Source organism: Aptenodytes patagonicus, chromosome 12, assembly GCF_965638725.1.
Source record: "Aptenodytes patagonicus chromosome 12, bAptPat1.pri.cur, whole genome shotgun sequence".
In the NCBI taxonomy this organism is placed as follows: Eukaryota; Metazoa; Chordata; class Aves; order Sphenisciformes; family Spheniscidae; genus Aptenodytes; species Aptenodytes patagonicus.
The window spans coordinates 2,131,424-2,158,910 of record NC_134960.1 but is presented as its reverse complement, the minus strand read 5'-3'; the positions used below and the strand labels follow the sequence as shown (position 1 = coordinate 2,158,910).

Genomic DNA, 27,487 nt, shown 5'->3' with positions numbered 1-27,487 from the left:
GGTGGCTGCCGGGGCGCGCGGGACCGCGGCGGCGAGCGGAGGTAAAGCGGGGCTGGGTGAGCGGGGAGGTTGGCGGGCTCGGGGGGCTGTGGGAAGGGCCGCGGCCGCCTCCGCCGCGGCGGTGCCATCGCCTCTCCCTGGAAAATGTCCACCCCCGCTTGCAGCGCGGGGCTCCGGGTGGGAAACTCCCGCTGCCCACCTCTGCCCCGGCAGTGGGGTTTCTCCAGGAAATGCCCTTTGCCGCCCGCTGCCCCCACGGCTGCCGCCCGCCTCCAACCGCAGCGGTGGCCTGGCGGGGCCGAGCCTCGCTGGGCCTCCCCTGAGGCGCCTCGGGGGGCCCGGGAGGCGCCTGGGCTCGGCCGTGCCCGGGGGAGGGCAGGGGGGGACGGCCGTGAGGGGAGAGTGGGAGCGGACTGAGCGACGCTCTTTCGGCCATATGAAACAGCTGAAATACACACGTATATACGCTTGAAATGGACGTGTTCACCGGGGGTCAGTAACGGGCCTCGGGGTAGGAGTTGCCTCCATCAGTTACCCCATCCCTGAGGCAGGGGCAGCTCCCAGCCGTGCGCGGGCCCGCGGGCCCTGCCTGCCCTGGCCTGTAAAGCCGCCTGCTCCTCTTCCCCCTCGCATCGGGACAGAGGTAGCGCTGGAAGTCCCGAACGAATTTGAATGCGGCCCTGTGAGGAACGGGCGGTAGGGAAGCTCCCACAGCGTTGGGTGGTGCAGTACGACAGTGGATTTCTAAAGGGAGAAAATATTGGTGCCTCTGTCCTGTTCGGGGCATTCTGAAAGCGCACGCGTGGATTTTGTGATGTGGAATAAAGCACGTTTCTCATACACTTCAAGGGTTATTTTTGGCCATTGTTTTTGACTTAATGATAAGTAGTATGGCAGTTCTCTTAACTTGGAGTTCATTAGCTTCTCAGCTTAAAATAAGTGAGAGTTTTGCCTTTGTATGCTCTGTACCTTGAGCCATAACTGAAGAGCCTTGGCTGTGTTTTTAAAGATGTTCATAATGTTTTGTGCTTGTATAGATGCGTTGTCAGCTTTCAGTGATATGCTGTAATTTTTGCCTTGTAGATTTTTCACGAAGCTTTATTTTGCAGGATTTATAACGTTTACACTTCTGACTTTGGAAGAGAAGTAGTCCTGCAGAAATGTCGAAGATTGAGAAAATGAGTATCCTCGGAGTGAGGAGTTTTGGGGTAGAGGATAAAGACAAACAAATTATCACTTTCTTTAATCCGTTAACTATTTTGGTGGGACCAAATGGTGCAGGAAAAACGGTAAGACTTGCTACATGTTGGGTTTTGCACTGTAAATAGCTCTGAAAGGCCTCAAAATATGAATGATGATCTCTACAGAAAAGTATTAATAATATTGCAAAAATCTTGCTGTTTACTGTAAATATTGTGTTGTTTAGCTTTATTAGAGATCTGCTTTCATGCCTGGATTTTGCAGAGCACCGGTTGATATTCTTCATAGGAAACTGATTAAAGCCGATTTTGCAAAGTACCATATTCTTATGATACTCAAAAAATAAAATGTTACTTCTTATTTCTCTCTCCTCGCATATTTAACTCATTTGTAAATATTTGGACTGTTACTGTGTTTTTGCCTGTAGTCCATCTTGTTTACTCTAAATTGCCACTATAACTATATACCTACTTCTGTTTTCTTAGACTATCATCGAATGTCTTAAATATATCTCCACTGGAGATTTTCCTCCTGGCACCAAAGGAAACTCATTTGTTCACGATCCCAAGGTAAAAATCATAGTGACTAGATTTAATGTGTGTTTACTCCTAAGTGAAATACTTAACTGCGCTCAGTGTTGTGATGAAAACAGAGATGCTCAAGTTCTAGGCAGACGTGAGCTGACTGTATTGTTTCAGGAAAAACGAAGAGCTGGGAGAGATCAGAACATTACCCGCAGGTGGGAAGGCACGTATTCATTTGGATGTTGAGAAGAATTTCCCTTATTCAGTTTTTTTGTTTCTACTAAAGGTTGCCAATGAAACAGATGTTAGAGCTCAGATTCGATTACAGTTTCGAGATGTAAACGGAGAGCTCGTAGCTGTCCAGCGATCCATGGTCTGTACCCAGAAAGGCAAGAAAATGGAATTTAAAACACTTGAAGGTGTCATTACTAGAACAAAGTAAGTTTTTTTTCTTACTTTAGCATGAAGATCGGTTTGGGTTTTGTATATTTTTATGTATAAGACAAGAGAAAACTTGATAATGTATTCCTTGAAGTAGCTACCAGTGCTCTTAGATTAAAGCAATGTAGTTTCATCACTTTTATCTATTAGTTGATTCAGAAATCCTACAATCGATAGCTGCTACTTTAAGAACTACTTATATCTATTAACTTGCATTTATTTGAAAATTTTATTAATAATGATATGGTTTGAAAGTAGCATTGTGTGGAGTATGTAGGCTTTACTTCCTTTAGCACCATTTTCAGTTTCAGATCCTTGTTGGCCGGTGTTTAGCTATTTAAGAAGTGTATTCACGTCACTTCATTCAAGATCGTTTTTGCTCCCTCTGGTGGTTCTGCATGGTTTTGAAATGCGTAATAGTCTTGACCACAAATATTGACAGTGTTAAATGCGTATGTTGAACATGGTAATTATATGCTTAAAAATTGTTACTCGTTAAGTTTTTGAATTGGTACGTTACAATGAGATTGTACTGTTTAAAATGCAGTTTACTCTTAAAAGAATTTGCTAGTAACTTCTTTGGGGATTTTCTTTATCTGTGCTACATAGGCATGGCGAGAAGGTCAGTCTGAGTTCCAAGTGTGCAGAAATTGATCGAGAGATGATCAGCGCCCTTGGTGTTTCCAAATCGGTGATCAACAATGTCATTTTCTGCCACCAAGAAGAATCTAACTGGCCATTAAGTGAAGGGAAGGCCCTGAAACAAAAATTTGATGAGATCTTTTCAGCAACAAGGTTTTTCTCTTTACTGTAATTAAATAAGAACTAAGACATGTCTTCTCTAATAACGTAGGTGTTGATGAAAATGTCTGAGGCATTGTTTCATACATCAGTACTGCTGTATTGCCAATAGGATCTGAAATTTTGTTCTTTTTAAAGGTATATTAAAGCACTCGAAACTCTCCGTCAGGTACGACTGAAACAAAGTATGAAAGTAAAAGACTGTCAGACGGAACTGAAATACCTAAAACAGAACAAAGAAAAAGCACAGGAAATCCAGGATCATCTTACCAAGAGAGAGGCTCAACTGGCTGCTTCTAAGGAGAATGTAAAATCTATTGAGAGTCAACTTGATCCTCTAAAGGTAATTTGCGTGACAATTACATTAAGACTTTAATATAGACTTTAATACAAAATAATACATAAGTACTAAAGAACACAGAGAAATGTGAAAGCTGGACAAATTTCTTGATTAAAATCTTACACTTTTATTTTGTGTTATCTAATACTTTGCTCTGAAGCAGCATCAAGCATACCTCAGCAAACCTGGCAGATGCTGGTCTAATCTGTAAACAGTCATTGGAGGTTTAAGGACGTAGTTTGTGAAATTCCTGTAGCGGCATTGTTTTTTTGTAGCTTAATTTAAAATCGCTCTTTCTCAAATTTAGCTGGTAACTAAAAACTATCATAAACTGTAACTGAAACAAAAACTAAACTAAAACTTAAACCCCCCTATTTTTAAAAAATACTTTATAAAGCTGAAGGTTTTACACTTAGATTAACTATATCATTTAGAACAGTTGATTATGGAATTCATAACCTGGTGAGATATTTTACTTACAGCATTCTTTCCTTCGCAGAGTTCTCTGGCAGCAGTTGAACAGAATCTCATAAAAGTAATGAGGCTAGACAACGATGTAAAAGCCCTGGAGAGCAGGACGAGGCAGATGGAGAAAGATAATCAAGATTTGCAACAGAAGATGGAAAAGGTTGCCTTTTAAATTCCATGCTGCCATCCTTTCTGCTGAAGAATCAGTCTGTCTTTTGCTACCCAGTGAACTAAGTATATATTTTATTATGCATCAGACGTTGGTGAAAAACATTTTCATAGCCCACGTAGCTCACTTGATATTATCAGATACTGCAAATATGGCTCAATAAAGCTGTATTAGTTTCTGTGTAATTTGGGTTAAATTGCTTTTTGTAACTTTTCCCTTCACCATAGACTGGCTTGCCAGGGAGGCAAATGCTGACAAAAGTTTTCATTAAAGTGAAAATTACTGGGAACAATGCCCTGCGGTGTGTAACTTGGAAATACCTGCCTCTCACTGTATGTTGATGATAGCCAGCACTTGTTTTGACCAGTATGGGATGGCTCCTGACGTTAATATTATTCATCTCCCTGGAGACTTTTTGTTTCTTTCTCTTAAAATAAGAAATAATTGTCAGTCTTCTGTTGTGATTGTGACAAGGCATTTAAGACTATTTTGAAAAATTGCAAGAAATTCCTTGGTGGTAAAGATTTAGATTCATTTGTTTTATCAGCCTAGGAAAAACAGATTTTCCAGTCTTGTTTGTAGCATATTTAATTTTTCTTAATATATGTCTTAATATAGAAATTCTGTGGGGGGGGTGTTTATGCCTTATTTCTTGAATTCTGTTATGGTAAAAACTATACTTTTTTAAAACATCATTAATTGGCTTAAAAATTTAGTTAAAAAGCTAGCTTTATTCTGTATTATATTTGGTGTACAGGTTTTTCAAGGAACAGATGAACAACTAAAGGATATATATCAGAACCACCAGAGAACAGTGAAGGAGAAGGAGAAGAGATTATCAGACTGTAAGCGTGAATTAGATAGAGCCGCTAAAGAGTGCCAGAGATTTACCAGTGAGAAATCAGAACTACTTGTTGAACGAGGTATTTTAGACTTAATCTATAACCTTGTATTTATTTTTTTTAATGTCACTAAGATCTGAAATGGAACTACTGGTAAGAATTGAAGGAATTTGAACTGGACAAAACCCCTAAAATGTGTATGAGTTTGGGGTCAGCTGCACAGTATGGTATGAGACTCTCACAGGTGGACAGGTCTTAGCGTTCTTCTGGAGTTTCTAATGTGCAGTTGTTGTTTTGGGCTATAATTACAACGTGTAGTACCTTTGTTCTTAAATGGACCATTCTTTATAAAAATATTCCAAATAGATAATTTATGGTGGCATAGATCAATGGCAGCCTAGCCGTTTACAACACAGTTGTTTTCACTGGCTGAGCTTGTGCTTTCTTTAGGTGATGAAAATGCCTGCTAACCAGATGTGATGGTGTAAGTGTGTTTTAACTGAGAAAAACGTGAAAGCTGAATGCTTGGCATTCTTAGTGTCTCAGGTGGGGGCTGGGGACTAGTCAGAGGGCTTTAGGATAATATTCTTTCATATATCGTGTATTCTCTTTTAGATGGACGATGGGAATTTCAGTAAAGCTGTAGTAGTTGAGACACAAAGTACATGCTTACATAAAATATGTTTGGGCTTTCTTTGTTTATATTTATCAGAATAATATTTTTAGTGTTTTAAGAGGCTTTCTTTTAAGTTCTTGTTTTATTTAATTAATAAAAATTTAGCTACCTGAAATAGCAATCTCTAAAGCTTGTTTTTACTCTGGAGCTTTTTGTGTTGTTTAAAAATACTTCCGTTTCAAAGACTTTAAGAAAATAGTTGCAACTTACTTTGAATCCTAAATGTATCTTCTGCCTCAGTTTTTAAGCGTTTATGTCACGTTTTCTTTTTGTGAAGGTCGTCTTCAACTGCAAGCAGATCGTCACCAAGAACACATCACAATGAGGGATTCATTAATTCAGTCTCTGGCAGCGCAGCTGGAATTAGATGGTTTTGAGCGAGCACCTTTTAATGAAAGGCACATCACCAGTTTTCACAGGTTGTTGAAGGAGAGACAGGAAAGAGATACAGAAGCTGCAAATCATTTGATGGTAAGAATTTTGTTGTTTTAGTAGTGTAGTTAGTATTGGTTATTAGTGTGTTACTGATTCATATGTGTCTTCATGGTGCTGGGAGGAAGAGGAAGAATGTTGGCAGGGGAGAAGTGAAGCCATTTTTTTTCTTCTAGAATTCTTTGTTATGGGTTGCCTGAATCTTTCCATGGAAATTAGTTTTGGAACTAAGAGTGGTCGTCAAGTGATCCGAATTGCCAAAGCTATTGAACAGGCAGTTCTTCAGATAGGTTTTTCTCAGCAGCCCTCTCACGCAGGTGGATCACTGACAAGCTTAAAAAGCCTGAGGAAACATTACAGTGGGCAACTGGTTTAAAAATAAGCAACTTTTTGTTGAAGTCATCTTCAAAATGGAGTTGCTCTTGCAGAACACTACCAGTATGATGCATCTGCATTTTCCTATCAAAACATTTCAGCAGAAAATTTTTGACAAGTTCTAGTTATCTAAGTATTTCAATGTCTTGTATTACAGTGGTGAATATTTGCAAGCTAGTGTGAAGAAGTGTTTTTAAAAGTGGTTTTCCTATGAAAAAAATAATGAGTATAATATTGCTGATTTCTTTCAGAGAGAATTTGCACGAAAAGAAGCAATGAAACAAAAACAGATAGATGAAATAAGAGACAAGAAAACTGGATTAGAAAGAACCGTTGACCTGAAATCAGACATTCAAAATAAGAAACAAGTTGAGCTGAAGAACGTAAGATATGAATTGCAGCAGTTGGAGGGGTTTTCAGACAGAATTCTGGAGCTGGATCAGGAGATTGTCAAGACAGTAAGTTAATGTAATTGAAAAATTTTTCGAAGTTTGAAGTAAAAACTTTTGGCTTTATCATTTAAAAAAAAAACAAACAAAAAACCCCCTTGATGTTTACTCCATCTGCTGCATTTTTGCCCTTTTAATACCCTCTCTATGCTTTGTCTGTTTAGATGGTGTGCCCTTTGGGACAGGGACTATTCACTACTTTGTTTTTGTACAGTGCATGCGTAGAATATACTGCTTCTGCTTGGTGAGTTATAAATAGTGTAATAGCCACAGCTGGTGACATCATAAGATTAGTCAGTCTTAAATTATTGGGCCAGAAAAATACGACCTAAAGTGCTACACTACCTACATTTTTCCAGATAACTCGTCTGTGAGATGGGCTAGTTGGTTTTAAGCATTTTATCCGATGAAGTGTTACGAAGTTACAAGCGTTTTATGTCCCAGTCAACAGCAGGTTATGCCTTTGTAGCCAGGTATTTTACGTTTGTTCATTACGATATGAATTCAGTGCTTGACGGTGTTTCTTCTAGCCTCCTCACTAGCATAATTCCAGATTTAATGTACCGTAGATGCTAAAATACAGAGAATCAAACTAAATATGAATGAGCTTCCTGCAGTTAAATCGTGGTCATGGCTTATGGTAAAAGCATGAGCAGCTTGGTGCAGTACTACATTTCAGAACAGCACATCCAGTATCTGCTTTACTTTCCCCATGCCAACATCACGGCCTTTGCCCTTTTTCATGTATTCTTTACAAATTTTGTAAGTGTCATTCCTGTAACAGCTAATGATACTGCTGCTGGGCAGCTTAAGAGCTTTCTTCTGTTGCCTTTAGTTAGAACTTCATTGATTAGTGTAATTATTTAAGTCTTCTGGGCTTTTATTTTTTGTTTAGGAGCATGAGCTGGAGAAGGCTGAGAAGAACAGCAATGTAGAAACACTTGAACTGGAAGTACAAACTCTGCAAAAGGAGAAGATAAACCTGGACACAGCTCTTAGGAAGTTGGATCAAGAGATGGAGCAGTTGAATCTACATACCATGACAATTACCCAGATGGAGATGCTGAAGAAAGACAAAGTAATTTTTCTGTCATCATCTCATAAGAGAGGGACATGAAATTAATACAGTCCCTTCAAGATTTGTGTATTTTTCCAGGTGTTTATCAACAATTATATGTAAAGCTTCTGTCTGACTTCATAGAAGCCATTAACTTCATGAATGCATTGAGTGGCATAAACTTGAAGGTATGAAAAAATTAATTTAAAATGCTTCATTTCCCCAGGCAGACAAAGAAGAGCAGATTAGAAAAGTAAAATCAAGACATTCTGATGAACTGACATCACTGTTGGGATACTTTCCGAATAAAAACCAACTTGAAGACTGGCTTCATGTTAAAAATAGAAAGATTAATCAGACAAGGGATAATCTTGCTGACCTTAAGTAAGTATTAATTTAATTGATTATGTCTCCATAAGTATTTATGTAATTATGAATTTAAATGTAGGAAAGTTTAATATGCTTAACATACTTGTTACTTTAATTATTGTTTATTTAGGTATCTGCAAAATCAAAGAAAGCATCCTGCAGAATTTTTGTAACATACAGCTGATATAGTTTGAGCTAGTTAATAAAACCACAACATTTGTAGTGTGTCAAAGGCAGCACTGAAAGCAGATGGCACAATATTGTTCTGTAACATCCTTAATTGTTTATACTAATCCTAGCTGAATGAATGTGCTTGGGGGGTGGAAATTGCTGGTCTTCTGATTTTTCTTGTAAGTCACAGAATGGCTAGTGAGTGTATCACGAGTTCATGTGTGATTACCTGTTCCTCACTTCTTTTGATTATATAAAACAATTTGTTAGAAGGAGTAGGTAACGTCAGCACGCTATGCAGTGATACACGTTAAATTTCCACAAAACAAAAACCCCAAGATTTTAAGTATAAGAATATTGCATAATTAAAAAGTATGGAAGACAAGTAGAAGGATGCTAATACTCTTTGCATAAGAGGGTTCAATAATATCTCATAAACAATAATTGCTGTAGGGGAAAAAAGTTGATACTGTATTTTTCTATAAAGTTTTGTATGGCTTTGTCGTTAGAAATGAGTTTCTCATCAGTAAACAATTGAAATGAAACACTTTATGCTGTACGTAGATTAATTAAAAGTTGACCCTATAGATTTCCTGAAAAATCATTAAAGAAGAACTGGTGAACAGCTCCATAATACCAATTTCAGATTAACTTCCCATGTTTCTGGCTTTGCTTAAGCAGTTTGAAATCTTTTTTTTTTTTTGTAATAAGAGTTTATGCATTGATGTTTCAGCAAACGACTGGCATCAGTAGAATATCATAAAACTTATGTCAGTAATGAGCTAAGAAGAAAAGAAGCGCAATTGTCCCTTCATGAAGCAAAACTTTTTGATGTTTGTGGAAGCCAAGATTTTGACAGTGATCTGAGCAAACTTCAAGATGAAATTGAAAAAAGTTCAAAACAGCGAGGTAAATTTATCTATAGCTCTACCTTTTTCCCTAAAGCTTGTTTTAAATGTAAGCCACAGATATTGAGGCAGTCTGTTGCTTGTGCAGGACAAACAACCAGCACAGAAACTGACTTAAGGGAGATTATTACTGAATCTTACTATTTTTTAACAAATTTTCCTTATCTTTACTACTATTTCTGTTTTACACTTAAGCAGGATCAGTTGTTTTAATTCTTTAAGTTAATTCTCTTCTCATGTGTAAATGAAGTATCTGCTTTGGCTTGCTGCGTATGTAGATTATGACCTTCTCAAAGCTAAGGAAATGTTTGAGTGCGTGGATCTGCTAGGTGTGAAGACAAGTACAGGACCAGCCGTTTGGTGTGGGTTTGGCCCATAGGGCCTACTACTAACTGAAAGAAAGGAATTTGTGAAGGAAGTACTCGCTTCCACTGTTAATTACAGAGGGATGAGCGTGGTTTAATAAGAGACTCATAGAATAATTCAGGTTGATGAGGACTTCTGGAGGTCATCTAGGGAGACCTGCTGAAAGCAGGGGCAGCGTTGAATTCAGACCAGGTCGCGTAGGGCCATTTCAGTTTCCTGTCTTTGTGATTTTGTGGGTTATAGTTTTGTCTCGTTTATGGTAAATACACATCTAGCTTAGATCTGATTATGCACTGTTTATGTTTTTACATGAAGTCTTTTGTTTCTTTTTAAACCAGCTGTGCTTGCTGGAGCCACTGCAGTTTATTCACAGTTCATTACACAACTGACAGAGGAGAACCAGTCATGTTGTCCAGTTTGTCAAAGAGTTTTTCAAACAGAGGCCGAACTGCAAGATGTAATTAGCGATCTGCAGTCTAAGCTGCGTCTTGCTCCAGACAAACTGAAGTCAACAGAGTCTGAGCTTAAAAGAAAAGAGAAAAAACGGGATGAAATGATGAGTCTTAAACCACTTCGGTAAAGTATTTAAACCATATTGTTGCAGGCTGTTTCCTTTCAAATGCTTGTTTTTTGATTATTAAAAATTATGTATACATCGAGGAAGCTTTATTTTAGAGCTTGTTAATTCATTAAAAAAATCTCATTGGTGAGATAAATATTTTGCTAGCATTTGTTCTCTGCTCATTTGGACTTCAATATTAAACTATTTTATATTTTTGGTATTTCTGGTCCTTTGGGGCCTCTCGTGAGAATGAGGCAGAAAACGTGGTTATGTACTTACTTTTCTACCGATTATTTACACTATACAGGCACAGTTCCCCTCCGTGTTATTTATCATTGTAACTTAAAATGGACAGGCTCTTTTTGTTGTTAATGAAATGTTTTCATACCACGTCACCTTAAATATGTTTCTTAAAAATGCTGAAGTGGAAGTTTGTCTAGACAGAATGGGAAGTAAACCTGTATTAAACACCCTTTAATAATATCTTGATTTGTATCTCCTTTAACAATACTTTTTGTTGCTGGCAGTTTTGTATGAATTATGATGTTCCAGAAAGGCATCTCTGGATTTTATAGTGGATTCCCAATGCCATTTATGTTTCCTTGAGGTTCAGTTATGTGCAATTCCATCATTTGGGAATGCCTCTCTGACTCTGATACTGATAACCCGTATTAGATTGGCCTGAATTTATTCCTTTATTTTAGTTATTTAAAAAACCTTTTTATGTTGTTCTTTTCTTTGAACTTGCAAGGTAATACAAAGTGTAGGTAATATTAACAAATTCAGAAAAGGTGCCTACAGTATTTTCCAATTTCCAGGCTGAATTTGTCTGTATTTTTAAAGCTGTGAAAATACTAGACAGGCTGTTTTGTTGCTGCTTCCCTTTTCTCTTCCTGTTGCCTCCTTCCAAAAGATAAACAAATAACACTAGCCCTAAAGAGGTTTTGTCAGTCTCTTTTTTTTTTTTTTTCTTAGCATATGAACGGCATTTGAAGTAAGAGTATGTAGGTTTCCTGCCAGTGGGTGAAGAGGCTCTAGTCTCAAGAAATTTGCAGACCGCTTTTCTGAGAGAATCTGGAGAATATATGTTAGAGGGTAGACCTTTCCTTCACAAGAGGGCACTCTTGTACAGTGGATTTAGACCCTTTCATGAGCACTTGCTGTAATTAAATTAAAAACCAAAAGAGATTTTATTTGCTTGTTTGTTTCATCTCACCTGTCTAAAATGAGGGATGTGTTACCTTAGCTGGGTATATAACATAAGCTCAGTCGGACGTGGGCAAGGTTAAAGGAATACTATTTTGGCTAAATTTAGTCTTCCACTATTAAATCATATCACAGATTTTGTGATCTTGAATGTCTTGAACTTATGCTGCTGGTTTTTGACAAAGGAGATTTTATGGATTTGTATTTTATTTAAGGCGAACTGTAGTTGAACTCCAAGATAAAGACATACCAGACTTGAGGAGCAAGATACAGAATGCAAACAGGGATTTAACAGGCCTGAAGAGTGAGATAGAAGAACAGGAATCAGTCTTGCGGTCAGCTTTGTCTAAGGAGGAAAGTGCCAAGGCGCGTTTACAGGATATAACACTAATGGAAAGGTACCAGGTATGCTAACATATATAAAATGATACTCACTTGCTAGCATCTAAATATTCAATAATACGACAAACCTTTGAGGTCTTAAGACTTTTCAAGCAAAGTAAAAATAGTTCAAAAGACAGCATAACATAGGTGATCTGGGTACTAACAAAACTTAAAAGTTTTATGTAATGATTTTTGCTTTTGAGGACCACAGGGTCCCTTGAGTTGCTGGTTCAATTCTGTGCTATAGTAACGGGGAAAAGAGGTGTAATCCAGAACTTGAGCACAAACACAAGTACACCAAAGTGTTTTTCAGTCCTCATAGTCAGGCTTCTGTCATTGTTCAGCATGTTCTCAGCATCTTCTCTGTGTACTTTCTGAAATCTTGTCACGTATGCGTCCTTGTTCTGGGCCATCTGAATATACGGGAAAGGGGAATTGATATCCTACACTTTTTATTATTCTGATGTAGGAGACTGTTTTGAACAGTCTTCATGCCTTTATTACCAACACAAAGTCTTTGCTCGACTGAGAACAAGAGGAACAATTGTATAGAGAACCTGGGGCCAGGCAGAGGACTGAGAGCATTTCACGGGTGGGAGGTGGCAGCAGCTCCTGAGGCTCAAACAATTCTGTTGTCGCAGAGACGGGTAGCACATGTAACACTTCTGAGGTCGCCTGGGGATGTCAAAAACCCATCCATCCATATTGACTGATTTCCTCTCACAATTAGGAATTCCAGTTTCTAGCAGCCTGTGGGCTGACATAACCTTACTGCTAATGATGTGATATTGCTCCAGCAGAGGAGATAAATTTGAAGGTCTCGAGTCATGTGTGCCTCAAGCCCCAAGCTTGTTCTTGTGTGCCAAAGATAAAAAATACATTGTTAAACACTAATACAATAATAATAGTACTTTTCCTCATACTTTCAGACTGATATTAGGGATGGTGAACGAAAAATTGCTCAGCAGGAGGCTAAGCTGCTAGGGGTCGATTTAAGTAGAACTGTTCTACAAGTAAGCCAAGAAAAACAAGAGAAAAAACATTTGTGGGACACAGGTAGGTCATACAAAACTGGTATTCCATTTTTATATTGAAAATAATGTTCTAAACTTGCTGCCATTAAAAAATTAAACTTTAGTTTACTTATTTTACATTCTGAAATAACTATTCCAATAGTTTGTTGTTTTGCTTTTGGGGGTCATACGAGCTTAATTTAGAGTTAAATTTTCCTAAGGAAGACAATAAATGTTTTTAATAACAGATGGCCTCTGTGTTTGTTTTCATCTGCAGTTACTGGTAAAATTGAGTTAAATCAAAAACTCAAGCAAGACCAGCAAAATCAGATTCAGCAGCTAAAGAGTGCAGTTAATGAGCTTAAAGCAGAGAAACTTCAGATTTCCAGCAGCATGCAGCGTCGTCGGCAACTGGAGGAACAAACAGTGGAATTAACCACTGAGGTTCAGTCCTTATGCAGAGAGATCAAGGTAGGAAATACTCTTAATTATTTAACCCTTAGCTTTGTTGTCCTGGGAAAAAAATAATAATCTTGTTATATTTAACATGGTCTGTAACCCTAGCAAATAAGATGTATTTTTAAATGTTTGTCCTGTGCTGCTATTGCATATCTTTGGGAATTTCCAGGACTTTATTAATACATGTTTTCATATCTGTTTTTCAATACACATTTAAAAAAAAAAAAAAGAAAGAAGTAACCACGTGACTTTTTTTTACCACTTGAAAAATTGTTGATCTTTAACAGAATGAGAAAATAAAAAGGGCTTTCTCCGACTACTTTTCAGGAAGCAAAAGAACAGGTATTTCCTTTGGATGCAACTTTAGAAAAACTGCAGCAGGAGAAGGAGGATCTAGTGAATAAAAGAACTGCAAGTAATAAAGAAACACAAGAGAAGGTTTGTTTGCTTTTGACATAGCTGGGAGATAGAATTATATATTGGTTTTCAGGCATGGATGGAAGCTATGGTAATGAGTTCGATTTTAGGAAACAGCAGTGACTTTAGCGAATGCTTTAGATTGGTGGAGCTTTTAGGGAAGAAAAGGAACATAACCAAGTCAGGGGATGAACTCAATTGTAATTAACCTTTAGCAGTCTTGTCAAAAGGCTTCCAGGGACATTTGGCAATATTTAGTGACCGATGGTTTTAAAAGCCCTTCCTAATAGATCTAAGAGAAATAGCAAGGATGACTGTAACCTGTCCTTGCCAAGAGACAAACCTGTTTTACGCAGGTGAAGTGGCCCATTTGCTTTGGAAAACATTTTCATGGTAATAAGGAGCATCTAGGTTTCAAAAGCTGGAGGCTTTATTAGTAAATTAAAGAGAGATATGATAAGGAATTGTACTTGGACAATAGTGTTACCCAGTATCTAATCTTTGATACAGAGCGTACCAGTTCCTGGACATAAGACTGCATTTCATTTGAAATCTTTCCCCTGCAGATCAATGGCATAAAAGAGAAAGTTAAAGATATAAGCAAGTACGTGAAAGAAATTGAAAACTATATACAAGAAGGAAGAGAAGACTATAAAAAGGTAACCTAAAAAATAGTCAATAGAAAGTTGACATTAAAAGCACTTTTGTGTTTAAATCATATACCATTTTATTTCTTTAGCAAAAGGAGTCTGAACTTGAAGACGTAAATTCTCACTTAGCTGCCTGTGAGAAACAGAAGGAAATGATAAGTAAAGAGATGGAAATGATTCGACAAGATATTGACACTCAAAAGGTAGATGCATTGTTTTAGAGTAAAGTGTATTTTGCACAGTTGAATTAATTTCTGGTTTTGGTTTAAGTCTGTCTAGGTCTGTAGTAGTGCAAAGTTTGTCTCCTCCTGATTTACTTAATCAGTTGTTAGTCAGAATAGCTGCTATACATGCATTAGGCTGAAAAAAGTCGTGAGATTTGTATATGCAAAAGTAGATGCATTTTGGAAAACTTCTATCTCTAGCTATCATTTTGTGGTATTTCCAAAAGGGGTAAGTCTGTTGAGATAATAGCATTTTCAAAAGTGTCTTTGTGTGGAGAATACCTGCCTTCTGAAGTAAGACTGCTGTAAGGTGTTTCTGATTGCAGGTACTAAAAGTTGCTAGTTACTCCAGATTTTGGCATGTACTTTAAATTCTTGTGTATCTATTTCAAATACGATTTACATTCTTTATAGGAAAGATGTCTTTCCCCATTCGACCCCACAACTTACTGTCTAACTTGTAGAACTGAGATGGGGGACTTTGTTAAATCTCATCCTAAATTACTTGCCCCGTTTGAAACACTGATTAATGTTTGCTCTTGTGTTCGCCTGTGACAATAAATACTTGTAAGTATTATTTCAGATTGAAACATGAAATAATACTGCTGATTTCCATTATACCCTATTTCTAGCACAAGATAAGTTCTCACTGTGATAATTTTCATTGTTGTCAATTATTTTATGCTTGCAGCATGTTTTAGAGTTGTGCAGAACTCATATTTTGTAATTGAGAATCAATATACTGAAACATCATACAACTTCTTGCTTTTTGTGGAGATAGGTACAGGAAAGGTGGCTAGAGGATAATCTTACTTTGAGGAAACGGAATGAAGAGCTAAAAGAAGTTGAAAACAATATAAAAAGCCTTGTGAAGGAGATGGGAGAAATGAAAGTCCCGCAAATGAAAAAGTAAGCATCTTCAAAACAGAATGACATGTTTTGCACAAGAATTCACTGAATATCTGAATGTAATATTCTCTGTTTTAGTGTGTTTCCTGGTCCACCTTTCTCCCCATTCACGTAGACCACTTCCTCCTTCAAACTCATGTTTGCATAATATCCCCATGACGACAACATAAATAACTCAGTGAAATTATATAGTGCTTGTAGCTAGCAGTACATATATGTGTACATGTGCATATACCTGTTCCAATCTAATCCATTTTTTTAATGACTTCCACTGTTAAATCCACATTTAAAAAATAATTCATGTCTCTGGATAAGAATATTTAGTGTTCATTTTAAGTCTGTTCACTTAGGTCTCAGCAGCAAATTTTATATTTATTTCAGTAGTTTAATATTAATTGCTTAGATAATAAACACTTTTGAAAAAGGAATTAGCCCTATGCTGGTTCTTAGGTGTGAACCATTTATTTAGCTTTCTAAAGGTTACCCAATTAATTAACCTTATTTTGCTCAGTATCCTAATTTAATTCCACCTATGAAATCGATTATTTTCTATGTTTCTACATATAGCACTTTGGCATTCGAACTTGATAACTTGCTTCTCCCACTCAGAATAGTGATTTGAATATGTTCGTAACAAATTTAAACATATTTTTATTTCAATAATGTCTTAATTTCAGTGACATTAGTACTGTAATTTTAACTGTTACAGACTTCATAAATACAATATAATGAGCTAGTCTAACATTAATCAGGGTTCTAATTCTGAGTTTAAAACTTGTGAAACACTAAATACAAAAGACTTGTATATCAATTATGGTTTCACAGTGAACAAAAACATTTAGAGGAGAAAATAGAATCTCTGAAAAGAAACCATCATGTTGCACTTGGCCGACAACGTGGATTTGAGGAAGAGATTGTTCGGTTTAAAAAGGAACTTCGAGAGTCACAATTCAAAGATGCAGAGGAAAAATACAGGGAGATGATGATTGTTATGAGAACAACAGAGCTGGTGAACAAAGATCTGGACCTTTATTATAAGGCTCTTGATAAGTAAGTATTGTCATATGAGGGTAATTCTTTAGGGTAAATGTTTTAGGCTTTATTACTATTGATAACCTTGATGCAAAAGCAGCTTTCGATTTCGGACTTCCTGGGGTAACTTAGAGATAGTAAATTGATATAATTCTTCGAGATATATAATTATTTCTCTGTATAAAATCAGGCATTTAAATATTAAGATAACAAGATACAACTTTTTAAGTAAATTAATTAAAATATACTACAAACAGCACAGGATTGGAAGCATATAGGAAATTTGTAAGTTAATGTATGTAATATACATACAGTTAATGCACTGATGGTAATAATTGGAGTTTAATATAGTCATAGATAAGTCCAGTGATCATTCTAATTTTATTCCCAATTCTCTGTAGGACCCTTTTTGAGGTACGGTTGTACGTGTTAGGACTCATATTTGTAATGCAGCAATTCAAGTTGAGAGATAATAGTGAATGAACCCAACACATCACCCACCTGTGCCTTCTGTGCTGAATTCTTGGTGCGACATAATCTTTTGCTGTGTTGCCTGCGGTGGTTAGAGAATGTCCAGACAATAAACACATTCACCTTCGGTTTTCATATGGAAATATGTGGAAGAGCCAGTGGAGCTGCAGGCTGTTCCTCTGACCCTATTCCTCTGTAGCTTTTTTCCCCACTTGAAAGCACTTTTAGGAAGCTTTTGTAAGTGTGTCTCCCGAAATTGCTGAGGGTTTTCCTTTCTTCCTGTAATTTTGGTTTGGGTTTGTTTGGGTCTTTTTTTTTTGAGGGAAGTAGAGGAAAAGTATTACAGGATACACAGTGGGAGAATGTTTCTTAAAAGTCTCTCACATGTTCTCTCAAAATACATAAACTCGACAGTACGAGTTTGGGAAAGGTGAAATCTGTGTTTAAATCCTTCATTATTAACCTGGATCTTTCTTGCAGAGTTTCTCATACTACTTTCATTTCTATAGCAGTATGTTTTAGCATCTTCTGGTGGTATCTTAACATGAATAAGATATGCCAGGTAGATTTCTTGTTCCCCATGATCATCTTCTCAGGTAAACAATTGCGTTTTCATTAAAGAATATTACAATATAGAGGTGTTTTTTCCCCTTTTCCAGTGTGGGTGGTTTTGGGCTTAGATTAGAGAAGGCAAGATCAAAAGAAGCATGTCTTGCGTTTGATGGAAAGTGTAGTAAACTTTGATTGTTTCTGCTTCCTCTGGAAGCTTGTTTTCTAGTCTTGGACTGACTGATGAAAAATAGTATCTCAAAATTTGTAAACAAATACAAAGTAAAACATATGATTCCCTAAAAAACCCTGTATGTTCAATTATAATGATGGAATTGCAGTGAGCTATTGCAACTTGATGGACAGTGGGGAAGGATCTTGGAATCAGTGGACATGTTTCAGGAAATATGAAACTGGTGCTCAGTGACAGAAAGATAAATTGAATATTAGGAACAAAAAGGAGAAAGAAAGAGGAACATTTTAGCCACTGTATAAATTCACAATACACCCATGTCTTGAATATAGTATGGAATTTTAGTCCCCTGCATTAAAAGGGGTCTAGTAGTGCTGAAAAAAGGAGCGCAGAAGAGCAGTAATGTGGTTGAGGGTACAGCATAATGGTCAAGAAGAGAAACTAAATAGATGAGAACTTTCCGAGTTGAGAAGACCGGTCTCAATGGTTATTAAACACAATAGTCTAGAGGAACCCTGTTTTAAGCAGTTTTAATGATAAAATAAGTGTGTTTAATATTAGAATGTAAGCTAATCCAAAATTTATTTTGGGAAGATTTAAATTGTTCAGAGCATGTATGATTCTTCTCTTTCAGCTAAAATGGAAATGCACTCCAAGAATTTCCCTTTTAGAATTCAGAATCTTTTTGTATGTTATCAAATGATCTATTGTTTCTATTTAAGGCAAAACAGGAAATCAGTCTTGTAATTTCAAGAAAAATAGATAAGCATCACTTATTGGTAATCGTCTGAAAAATCGGTGAGACGAAATGTTAACTCTAATGGCCAGAGATTGATAGCTGTATCTGTAGCCAGGAAAACCAGCATTTTGGGTGTTCTGTGCTATCAGTTGATTTTTATTGACAATATTTAGAGATTTATGATGTTCTGTTTAATATCTTTATCAGTGGTCTGGACGAGGGGATCGAGTGCACCCTCAGTCAGTTTGCAGACGACAACAAGTTGGGCGGGAGCATTGATCTGCTCGAAGGGTAGAAAGGCTCTGCAGAGGGACCTGGACAGGCTGGATCGACGGGCTGAGGCCAATTGTATGAGGTTCACAAGTGCTGAGTCCTGCACTTGGGTCACAACAACCCCATGCAACGCTACAGGCTGGGGGAAGAGTGGCTGGAAAGCTGCCTGTCGGAAAAGGACCTGGGGGTGCTGGTCGACAGGCGGCTGAACATGAGCCGGCAGTGTGCCCAGGCGGCCAAGAAGGCCAATGGCATCCTGGCCTGTATCAGAAATGGTGTGGCCAGCAGGAGTAGGGAAGTGATCGTGCCCCTGTACTCGGCACTGGTGAGGCCGCACCTCGAATACTGTGTTCAGTTTTGGGCCCCTCACTACAAGAAGGACGTCGAGGTGCTGGAGCATGTCCAAAGAAGGGTCTAGAGAACAAGTCCTGTGAAGAGCAGCTGAGGGAACTGGGGTTGTTTAGTCTGGAGAAAAGGAGGCTGAGGGGAGACCTCATCGCTCTCTACAACTACCTGAAAGGAGGTTGTAGAGAGGTGGGGGTCAGTCTCTTTGCCCACATAACAAGCGATAGGACAAGAGGAAATGGCCTCAAGTTGTGCCAGGGGAGGCTTAAGTTGGATATTAGGAAAAATTTCTTCACTGAAAGGCTTGTCAAGCATTGGAACAGGCTGCCCAGGGAAGCGGTTGAGTCGCCATCCCTAGAGGTATTTAGAAGACACGTAGATGTGGCGCTAAGGGACGTGGTTTAGTGGTGGGCTTGACAGTGCTACGTTAACGGTTGGACTCGACGATCTTAAAGGTCTTTTCCAACCTAAATGACTCTATGATTCTATTCTAAATATTGATGAGGAATGTATTCTTTGGTTTAATTAAGTAAATAGTTGAAAATACTTTCTTCTTTCTTCAGACTTAATAAATCCTATTAGAGTTGATACTTCAGTATTCCCCAGAACAGGTGGAAATAATTCCTGTAAGAGGGGAGGTAGGAAAAGTATATGTAAAAGTCCATTTCAGAAGTGTATTTTATTTCCACCATATTTTTTTGAAAGAAGACATTGGCATAAATGGAGCAAGCATTTTTTTCATTACAGAGCACTTTTTCTTTAAAAAGCCAAGTTAGAAGTGCAGCATCCTGTCCTTTCTTGAATGCTTTCGTAAGGAATCGTCTATTATTGAACTGAAGTCATGTTGCTATATTAACTGGGGAAATTAAATTGAAAATTATTAATGACATCCTTTGTTACTCTTGCTGCTGCAGAGAAAGGTAGCTCTAGTCATAACATTTGTTTGGATAATTATAAATTATATTCTCGATGCAGAATTCTTTGCTCTGAGGAAGCTTCACAGACTCTCCTTTCCTACTGAGATCCAGTTATTTGCACTGTTGGGGGACTGTGCCAATGAGTAACACTACTGTTGTTTTGGAAGACTTAACATCAGATTCGTCTTCTTGGTGTCAGTCTGAAAATATACCTCACATAAATTATAAATCTCTTAAAAAGTCAGGTAAACTTGCTCTCCGTTGAGTGACTGACTGCAAATCTTTTTGTCTTCATTACTTTCCTACTTCTTGAGACTGAGCTGTTTGTGAGAGTAGAATTATTTACACAATAGAGTGCGTTTAATCTTTAGATAATTATGCATTCAAAATGAACTAGTACTTGTTACATTTTTAGTAAAAGTGTTTAGGGAATGGAAAGGGAGCTGCTGCCTTCCTTAAAGCTCCTGTAGTCCATAGCAGTCCATGGCTGCATCTATAACAATTTGCCACGTTTTGTTGTTGTTCTTTAGAGCAATAATGACATTTCACAGCATGAAGATGGAAGAAATCAACAAAATAATTCGTGACCTCTGGCGAAGCACCTACAGAGGACAAGGTATGCAATTTTTTGTAGTTTTGCCCATACATATCCATTTGATATTGAGCACTGCATACTGAAAAGTGTTTGTTCAAGATACTGAAAATCCAGGATCTGAAAATAGTTGGCACCGTTCTAAAGGCTACATCTGTTGGTCACCATTATAATCTCCTCTGTTACACATTATGTAGTTAGTTACAGGGTAAATAGAGGTAATTTTCCCTTTTCTGTGTTTTCCAAAGTTACGGTTTCCTTGAGACAGGGGAACTGCATGAGTTCATCCCTTCAATTTTGGAAAAATTAATTTCAAAGACGTATCTATTAGTGGGAGTTCTGAAGAGAATTTTTGATGGTTACTGCATATTATACCTCTCAGCTCTGTTTAATCCTATATAAAAATATAGGATTATTATCTTATTATATAAGATTTTTGATAAGGTAAAAACTGTCTCCTTTCCATTTTCAGATATTGAATATATAGAAATTCGTTCTGATGCAGATGAGAATGTCTCAGCCTCTGATAAAAGAAGAAGTTACAATTATAGAGTAGTAATGATAAAGGGAGATACAGCACTGGATATGCGAGGAAGATGTAGTGCCGGGCAAAAGGTAATAGCATTTTTTATTACGCAGTGAAGAGGATTCTGAAAACTGACTCAGGTGAATGCAAGAAAGTAACACGTTCTGAAGTGACCGTGAAGAACAGGTGGCTCCAACTCTAATTTACAATTCTGTACAACTTTCCTTCACTGTATCTGGATTTTGTTGACAGTATGCCATAAATGATTCTGAACATCTGAACCCTATTTTGGGGTGCCAAAATCCATTGTTTCAATTGGGCACTGGTCCGAGTCCCTGCAGGAGTGAAGGGTTCAACTTCCCTCTCTCCTCAAGTTCAAATCCTCCCAGTCTCTCTTGCTAGTTACCGCTAAGATTCCCATAGCTTTAGGTCTATTGACTTGCTCCCATACTTTTTCCTTCCTGAGGGCTGGCCCTTGGTCGTCTTTTCACAGCTGCGTCTACCTCTAAGTATGATAAGACCTCTTTTTCTCCAAGTTATGCTACTCTCCCCTGCTGCTGAATATAACCTTTCAGTTCGTGTCACCAAATATCATACCGTGCCATACTTTCAGGCATTGCATTCATTCTGTCCTGTCTGTGTCAGCTATCAGCTCTGCAGTCTGGCCATTCAGCTGTCTCAGTACTTTAATGACGCACACTGGCCAAGTGGCCTGATACCACACCTGCCTTGACAGTACCAGTGGTCAGAGGTTCATCATAGTTAACCACACCTCTTTCACATATTGGGGCTTGAGAGTTGTTGTTCCCACCTGTCTGTTATGTTATGACAGCATCTAATGCTCCTCAGCAAGAGAAAAGAACCAGCCTTGTTCATCTGCCTCCAAAATCACCATCTGTACTGATTTTTTTTTTTTTTTTTAAGTATGGGGAAAAAAAATACTTGTAGCCATTGGACACTTGGTGTATTGGTTATACAGCTTGGGCAGCCAAAGCTATCTGCAGTATTACAGCAGGGAACTCTGCTTCTTCCTTAGATGAACCATTGCCACCAGAACAAGTGATCTTCCTAAATGCAGACATAGTAGAAAGGGACAAAAATGCAGCCAGGGCTGCTCTTATTTCTTCCCTGCTGGAACACTTTCTGCCCATCCTTCGTGCCTGCTGCACTGTAAATAGAAGACCTGGAGAGCTCTCCCCGACACTTAAGGCTCTCTGTGCAAGGTGCCAGTGACAGCCTAGCCTGAGGACACTGCAATTGTATGAGGGAAATACATTCTCCTTCCTCTTCTGCAGTGGGAGCTGGAGCTTTCTGGCTCCCTTTCCTCTGCAGTAGCTGAAAGGGCTATGATGGCAACAGATTTAGATCTCTTTGATCTTGAGGAAGAATTGCCATTACCTGAAGTAAAAAAACTGCCTACTTCCTTACCTCCAGAGTAGCAGTTCCCACTGTGTTGCTTACTCCAGCAGAGTTTAATTGGCAGCCAGGCCTTTTCCATGACCAGATGGTACAGACAGTAGTAGAAAATTAAATCAAGGAATGGAACAAAATGATACACTATTTTTAAGTGCATACAGCAATAGAATCATGAAAGATCTTTCATGAGAAGATGAATATTGTATTGCTGCTTGAATATGAAAAATGCTGTCAAATTAATTCCCACCTGAGTGTAGATGCATACTTGGTTTTGAAAATTCCATACTAATTTTGGGGGAAATCCAAAACTTATCAAACAGCAGTATAGGCAAAAAATGTGTCCTCTCCTAAAGTAGTCTAGGATGTTACGTTAGAGTCCTATGTAAATGAGAGTGAAACTTGTTCACAGTTTCTTAGCTTATATTCTGAGAATTCTTTGATCGTGAACTGTGATGCCAGCAGTCGTGATAATTGGAAAGTATTTTTCGTAGCACAGTTTCCATCGAGTGTTCTGTCATTTTCATGAGTTCAGGAGATCTAGTAATAATATGATTAGGCATGTTAGTACAAAACTAACATGTAAGGTGGTAAATCCTACTGTCTTCAGTTTTAGTAAGTAGTCAGGAGTTCAGTAACTCAAACTTAGCGATATGCGTACAGATTTCCAGCATCCCTGCTGCAGTAGGGTGGGGCTTGAACAGAGTGTAGGGCTAATGTTGTAGCATCTTTACCTCGGATTGGAATCCTCAGTTCCAGTATCTCCTGAATTTTGAGTATTTGACTTCTCTGATATTTTTCCAACAGTACTTTGTAGAATGGATCTTTCAATTCAAACTTTAAGTTTTAACGTAGTTTTTCAGTAACTAATTAGTTATTGTCATTTTGTGAACTATCAGCACGTTGTTATGTAAACTTTAGTTATGGTTTGTAATGGCATTAAAAATAGCATGTTACGTGTAGTTCCTCTATAAACACACTTCAAAGAGTGAGATTTTGGTGGTGTGTTTTTTTCCTTAGGTGCTTGCTTCTCTTATTATTCGTCTTGCTCTAGCAGAAACATTCTGTCTCAACTGTGGCATATTGGCACTAGATGAGCCTACTACCAATCTTGATCGAGAAAACATAGAGTCTCTTGCACATGCCCTGGTGGAGTAAGTGATCTGCTCTTGTGAAGCTTAAAGATGGATATTTTTCAAATGTTAATAGTAGTTGGCAGAAGTGAATTATATTTTAAGCTGGCATATCTTTGTTGGCATCTGCAAATATACAGGCAAAGTTTTAGATTCCCTATCCTTTATCTGGAAGAAGAAAAATATTTCTTAAATTTGGGATTTTTTTAGTGTGGGTACAAAGAGTTGCTAATCTGCATTAGATTGCTTGACAGTTCATGTCATTCGTTATCAATAGTTAAATATTTTTGTACTATGTATTTACAAGTTCTATAAAACTAGAATGTGATTTAGGTAAACATACACTAAATAATATCTCTTTGTAGGATAATAAAAAGCCGCTCACAACAGCGTAACTTTCAGCTTCTGGTGATAACTCACGATGAAGATTTTGTTGAACTTCTGGGCCGTTCTGAGTACGTCGAAACGTTCTACAGGATAAAGAAGAATATTGACCAGTGCTCTGAGATCATGAAATGCAGTGTCAGCTCCCTGGGCTCATATGTTCATTAGAATTTCAAGTAATTGCATATTATAGATTGGCTTAGCTGCCTAACTTGATAGAGCTTAAATGAAGGCATCTGCAAATATAGTTCCTTCATATCATATACTACTGAAGATTTGTAACAATTTTAGCTAGTTTGAAGCTATTAGACTTTTAAACTTCATATCTTTCTACGTGTTTCTGTGCCTGGGTTTGAGTCACCATGCTTTGGAAGAATTTAAATGGATACAGTGCAGTTAACTTTTAGATGTATTTTATGCTTTAAAAGTGAAAATAAAGTTGTGATGTTCTTTGTGTATGTCCTGGTGGGGAGATCCAGATGCAGATTCCTTGGAATAGCTGCAGCTCTGTCGATAGGACAGGGCTCGCTCTCCATCACTGCGTTACGGCAAGTTCAGGACCGATTGGTATCTAAGGCGTGTTCATAGCTGCTCACCTAAGTCTATGCAAAATTCAGAAGATTCAAAGAGAACTTTTACTTCTTTCTCTACGAGGTAACATTACTCTGGTTGTTCAAAGACAGAATCTTCACAAAGTATAACAGCTTTCTTTAGAATAAAGGACGGTCCCGTCTCTAACTAGACGAATGTGTGAATGGGTGACAGAAGCATATTTTAACCACGTTCTCTTTGCTTAGTGTCATTTCCCTCTCTGCTGCTTTAAGATGATGACATTTATGAGCGCTATGTCATCTCCATGAGATACAATCAAGTTCTGTGGAAATGATACAAAAATGCCTTAGAGAGTTAATTTATATGGATGCTAAGCTTCACCTACACCGCTCAGAGTTCTTCCTGAAGCTCTTTTCCTTGGTACAGCAACACCCGATGGCCGTACAGAACGTAGGCCAAGGGGAACCTACCACTCAGAACAACACTAGAAAGCCAGTGGGGATGGCAGGCTTCAAAATACAAAGGACCTGATCATCACAAGTCCTGACGTTTCAGACAAGGGTTCCTCAGCAACATGCCTTGCCACCTCTGAAGCCACGCAAGCCCTGGGGGATGCAATTTCTGGGTCTTTTGTTTCTTCATAACCAAGTAAGGGGGCACCTCTTCTACCTTGAACTCTGGGTACTGGGTACAAGTTCACAAAGAGAAGCTGGACTTATAACTCTTTAAAGTTGTAAGCAGTGATCAGCTGAACCTCCTTGGCAGACAGCCTATGACCCAAGCTCAGTTTCAGAGGAAGAATCTGTAAATCACCATGAAAAAAAAGTTAATCTCTGTAACGTCAGGACATTTGTCTTTGACAAATACGCAGATGAGGCTGAGAAGGTTGCACGCTGCCTTCCTCCTCCTTCAGGATGCAGGAATCCCTTTACTTCGCAGGCATGAAGAGCAGTTTCCAAAAGCGAGCGAGAAGAGGGGTAGGAGTGCGGGCAAACCCGGCAGGTGCAGGCAGGGCCCGGGGCCGGTTAAGCACCACGGACAGAGGCAGCCCCGGGACGCGCCCCGGTGCCCGGAGGCCTTTGCCCGAGGGCAGGGCGAAGCGTGGCCCTGCCTGCCCGCGGGGGCTGTGCTCTGGCTCCTTCCTGGCTCTGCTGAGCCCCTCACCTTAAATCATCCCACCGCCGACACCGCCCACTAAAGGGTGCCGGCAACATCTGCACCAAAAAAGACGAAACCCAACGGTACCCCGGGTCTGATTCTTCGGCCTTCTCCGTGGCCAGAGGGTTAAGTGGACTTGGCAGTAGGTGCCTTAAAGGGCAATGCCAGAAACCGAGCACTTGAACTAAGGATTATTTCCACCTGAATTTTGTGAAACTGCAAGTCACTAGAGTCAGGGTGGCCCCAGTCATCGGGAAACCACTCAGAGATAAGCAAATGAATGGGACTTCCTAGCAATTACGCTCTTTCACCAATCCCCTAAAAAAGCAATTAACACCAAACTGAGGAGGGGGGGGAGGGAAGAGAAGGCAAAGGAAAATGCTGCTAACATGCATTACGTTTGCAGTTTTAAATAAGAAGCTTCACTGACTCTAGTACTACTTCCTGAAGGGGAATTTTCTTAAAGATATAATCAACAGAAAAAAAAAAGACTTTGAATTTTCAAATTTTCCTGTACTACCTGTTTATTTTAGCATGACACATACATCCCAGCTCATGAAGAATTACATTATCTTCAGAAGCGACTCCCCAACTTTTCTGAATTCTGTGCTTTTTTTTCCCCCCAAGTTAAAGCCATGGTTTGCAATTCCTCTATAAAGTAGTTTGGGCACATTTTTGCCTAAATCAGCCTTTCTCTGTTCCCCAGCTGTAAAGTTTATCCTCACGCACACACTTTGGGGATTAAACTTTTTGCCAGAACTTGGAAAAAAATACAGAAAATGTGGTGGGAAACTAACCTCTCCTATGTCAAGTGTCAGTATTAAAATGACAAAAAATAATCCACGTAATGATTTTTTTTCCACACCTTTCATTTGAGTAATTCATAGGCTCCTCTATAGCTAACAGCTATAAAAACTAAGCTAAAGCTGAGCTAAAAAAGACCACCAGCCCCATGGTTTTGATACGGACCGGGAAACAAACAACAAAAAAAAGTGCTCTTGTGAATCAAGCGTGGGAGAAACTTTGAACACTTCCATGATCTTCTGCTGCTCATGGGCAGCACGGGGAGAGCGAGGACAGAAACGGGCCCCCCCCCCCCACCGCGACCGGCCGAGGAGCGGGCTTTGCCGCCGCCTCTCCCGCTGCACCCACAGGAAACGGGGCTGCTGCGGATGGGCGCAGTCAGCCGCCCCCAGCACCACGTCAAGGGGATCCCTGCTCCGCCGCGGCTTCCTGCCTCGCCGCACGGGCGACGGCCACCGCCACGGAGCCGCTGCGCAGCAGCTGCCTGTGGTCCCGGCCGGCCGGCTCGGTCAGGCTCGGCCTCCCGTCCAGCCGCGTCCTGTGGGTGGAGGACTGAAGGCGAGGGTGGCAAGAGGAGCGGAATATCGGGGGGGGGGGGGGAAGGGGGTCGTCGCCTTTACTGACGTATACGATGCTACACAAAGTTCAACGCTGTCTGTAGTACAGGACCAAGCAGAGACATTTTAAGGCAAGCGAGGCACGGATTTGTTGTGGTAACTCATTGGGCAGGTGACAAAGCGGTGCGGAAACTGGCTCTCCACTTGCCATTTTGATTGGAGCCGAGGCAGATCCCCAGCGGAGAAACCCCAGCGCAGGAGAGCGGCTCCGCGGCACCCGTCCTCCGCGCAGCGATGGACGCACACACCTTCACCAGGAAGGCACAGCCACAGGCAGACGCTCACTCCGATGTGCCATGATTTAAGAGCCGAAGACGACAACTAAAAATAATTCTAAATGCTTTCACAGAGCAATCAGTGAGTGTGATTGCAGTGGG

General features: G+C 39.1%; 1 protein-coding gene across 2 annotated transcripts; it reads left to right on the top strand.

The window, feature by feature from the left end:
- On the top strand, window positions 1-24,437 carry RAD50 (RAD50 double strand break repair protein). 2 transcript variants are annotated; one of them, XR_012996322.1, is made up of 26 exons: window positions 1-41; window positions 1,110-1,289; window positions 1,686-1,769; window positions 2,011-2,162; window positions 2,775-2,960; window positions 3,105-3,309; window positions 3,806-3,934; window positions 4,701-4,866; window positions 5,739-5,932; window positions 6,520-6,726; window positions 7,613-7,795; window positions 8,001-8,158; window positions 9,048-9,223; window positions 9,927-10,164; window positions 11,572-11,761; window positions 12,670-12,796; window positions 13,031-13,224; window positions 13,540-13,650; window positions 14,196-14,288; window positions 14,369-14,482; window positions 15,285-15,412; window positions 16,238-16,462; window positions 20,462-20,547; window positions 20,996-21,138; window positions 23,520-23,616; window positions 23,961-24,038. XR_012996322.1 is itself a non-coding variant. In XM_076349628.1 (26 exons), exons 2-26 carry the CDS (start codon window positions 1,161-1,163, stop codon window positions 24,145-24,147), a joined length of 3,939 nt encoding a protein of 1,312 aa, XP_076205743.1. In that variant the 5' UTR covers window positions 1-41; window positions 1,110-1,160; the 3' UTR covers window positions 24,148-24,437. The 2 variants fall into 2 exon arrangements, 1 of the variants encoding a protein (XP_076205743.1); XM_076349628.1 differs by having other exon boundaries at window positions 23,483-23,616; window positions 23,961-24,437.
- The last annotated feature ends 3,050 nt before the right edge of the window (window positions 24,438-27,487 follow it).

Excerpts from the sequence above, each read along its gene's own strand:
- RAD50 (XM_076349628.1), top strand. The coding sequence starts at position 1,161 with ATGTCGAAGATTGAGAAAATGAGTATCCTCGGAGTGAGGAGTTTTGGG. Across the intron at positions 8,159-9,047 it reads GATAATCTTGCTGACCTTAA|CAAACGACTGGCATCAGTAG; the intron begins GTAAGTATTAAT and ends TTGATGTTTCAG. Across the intron at positions 16,463-20,461 it reads TATTATAAGGCTCTTGATAA|AGCAATAATGACATTTCACA; the intron begins GTAAGTATTGTC and ends GTTGTTCTTTAG.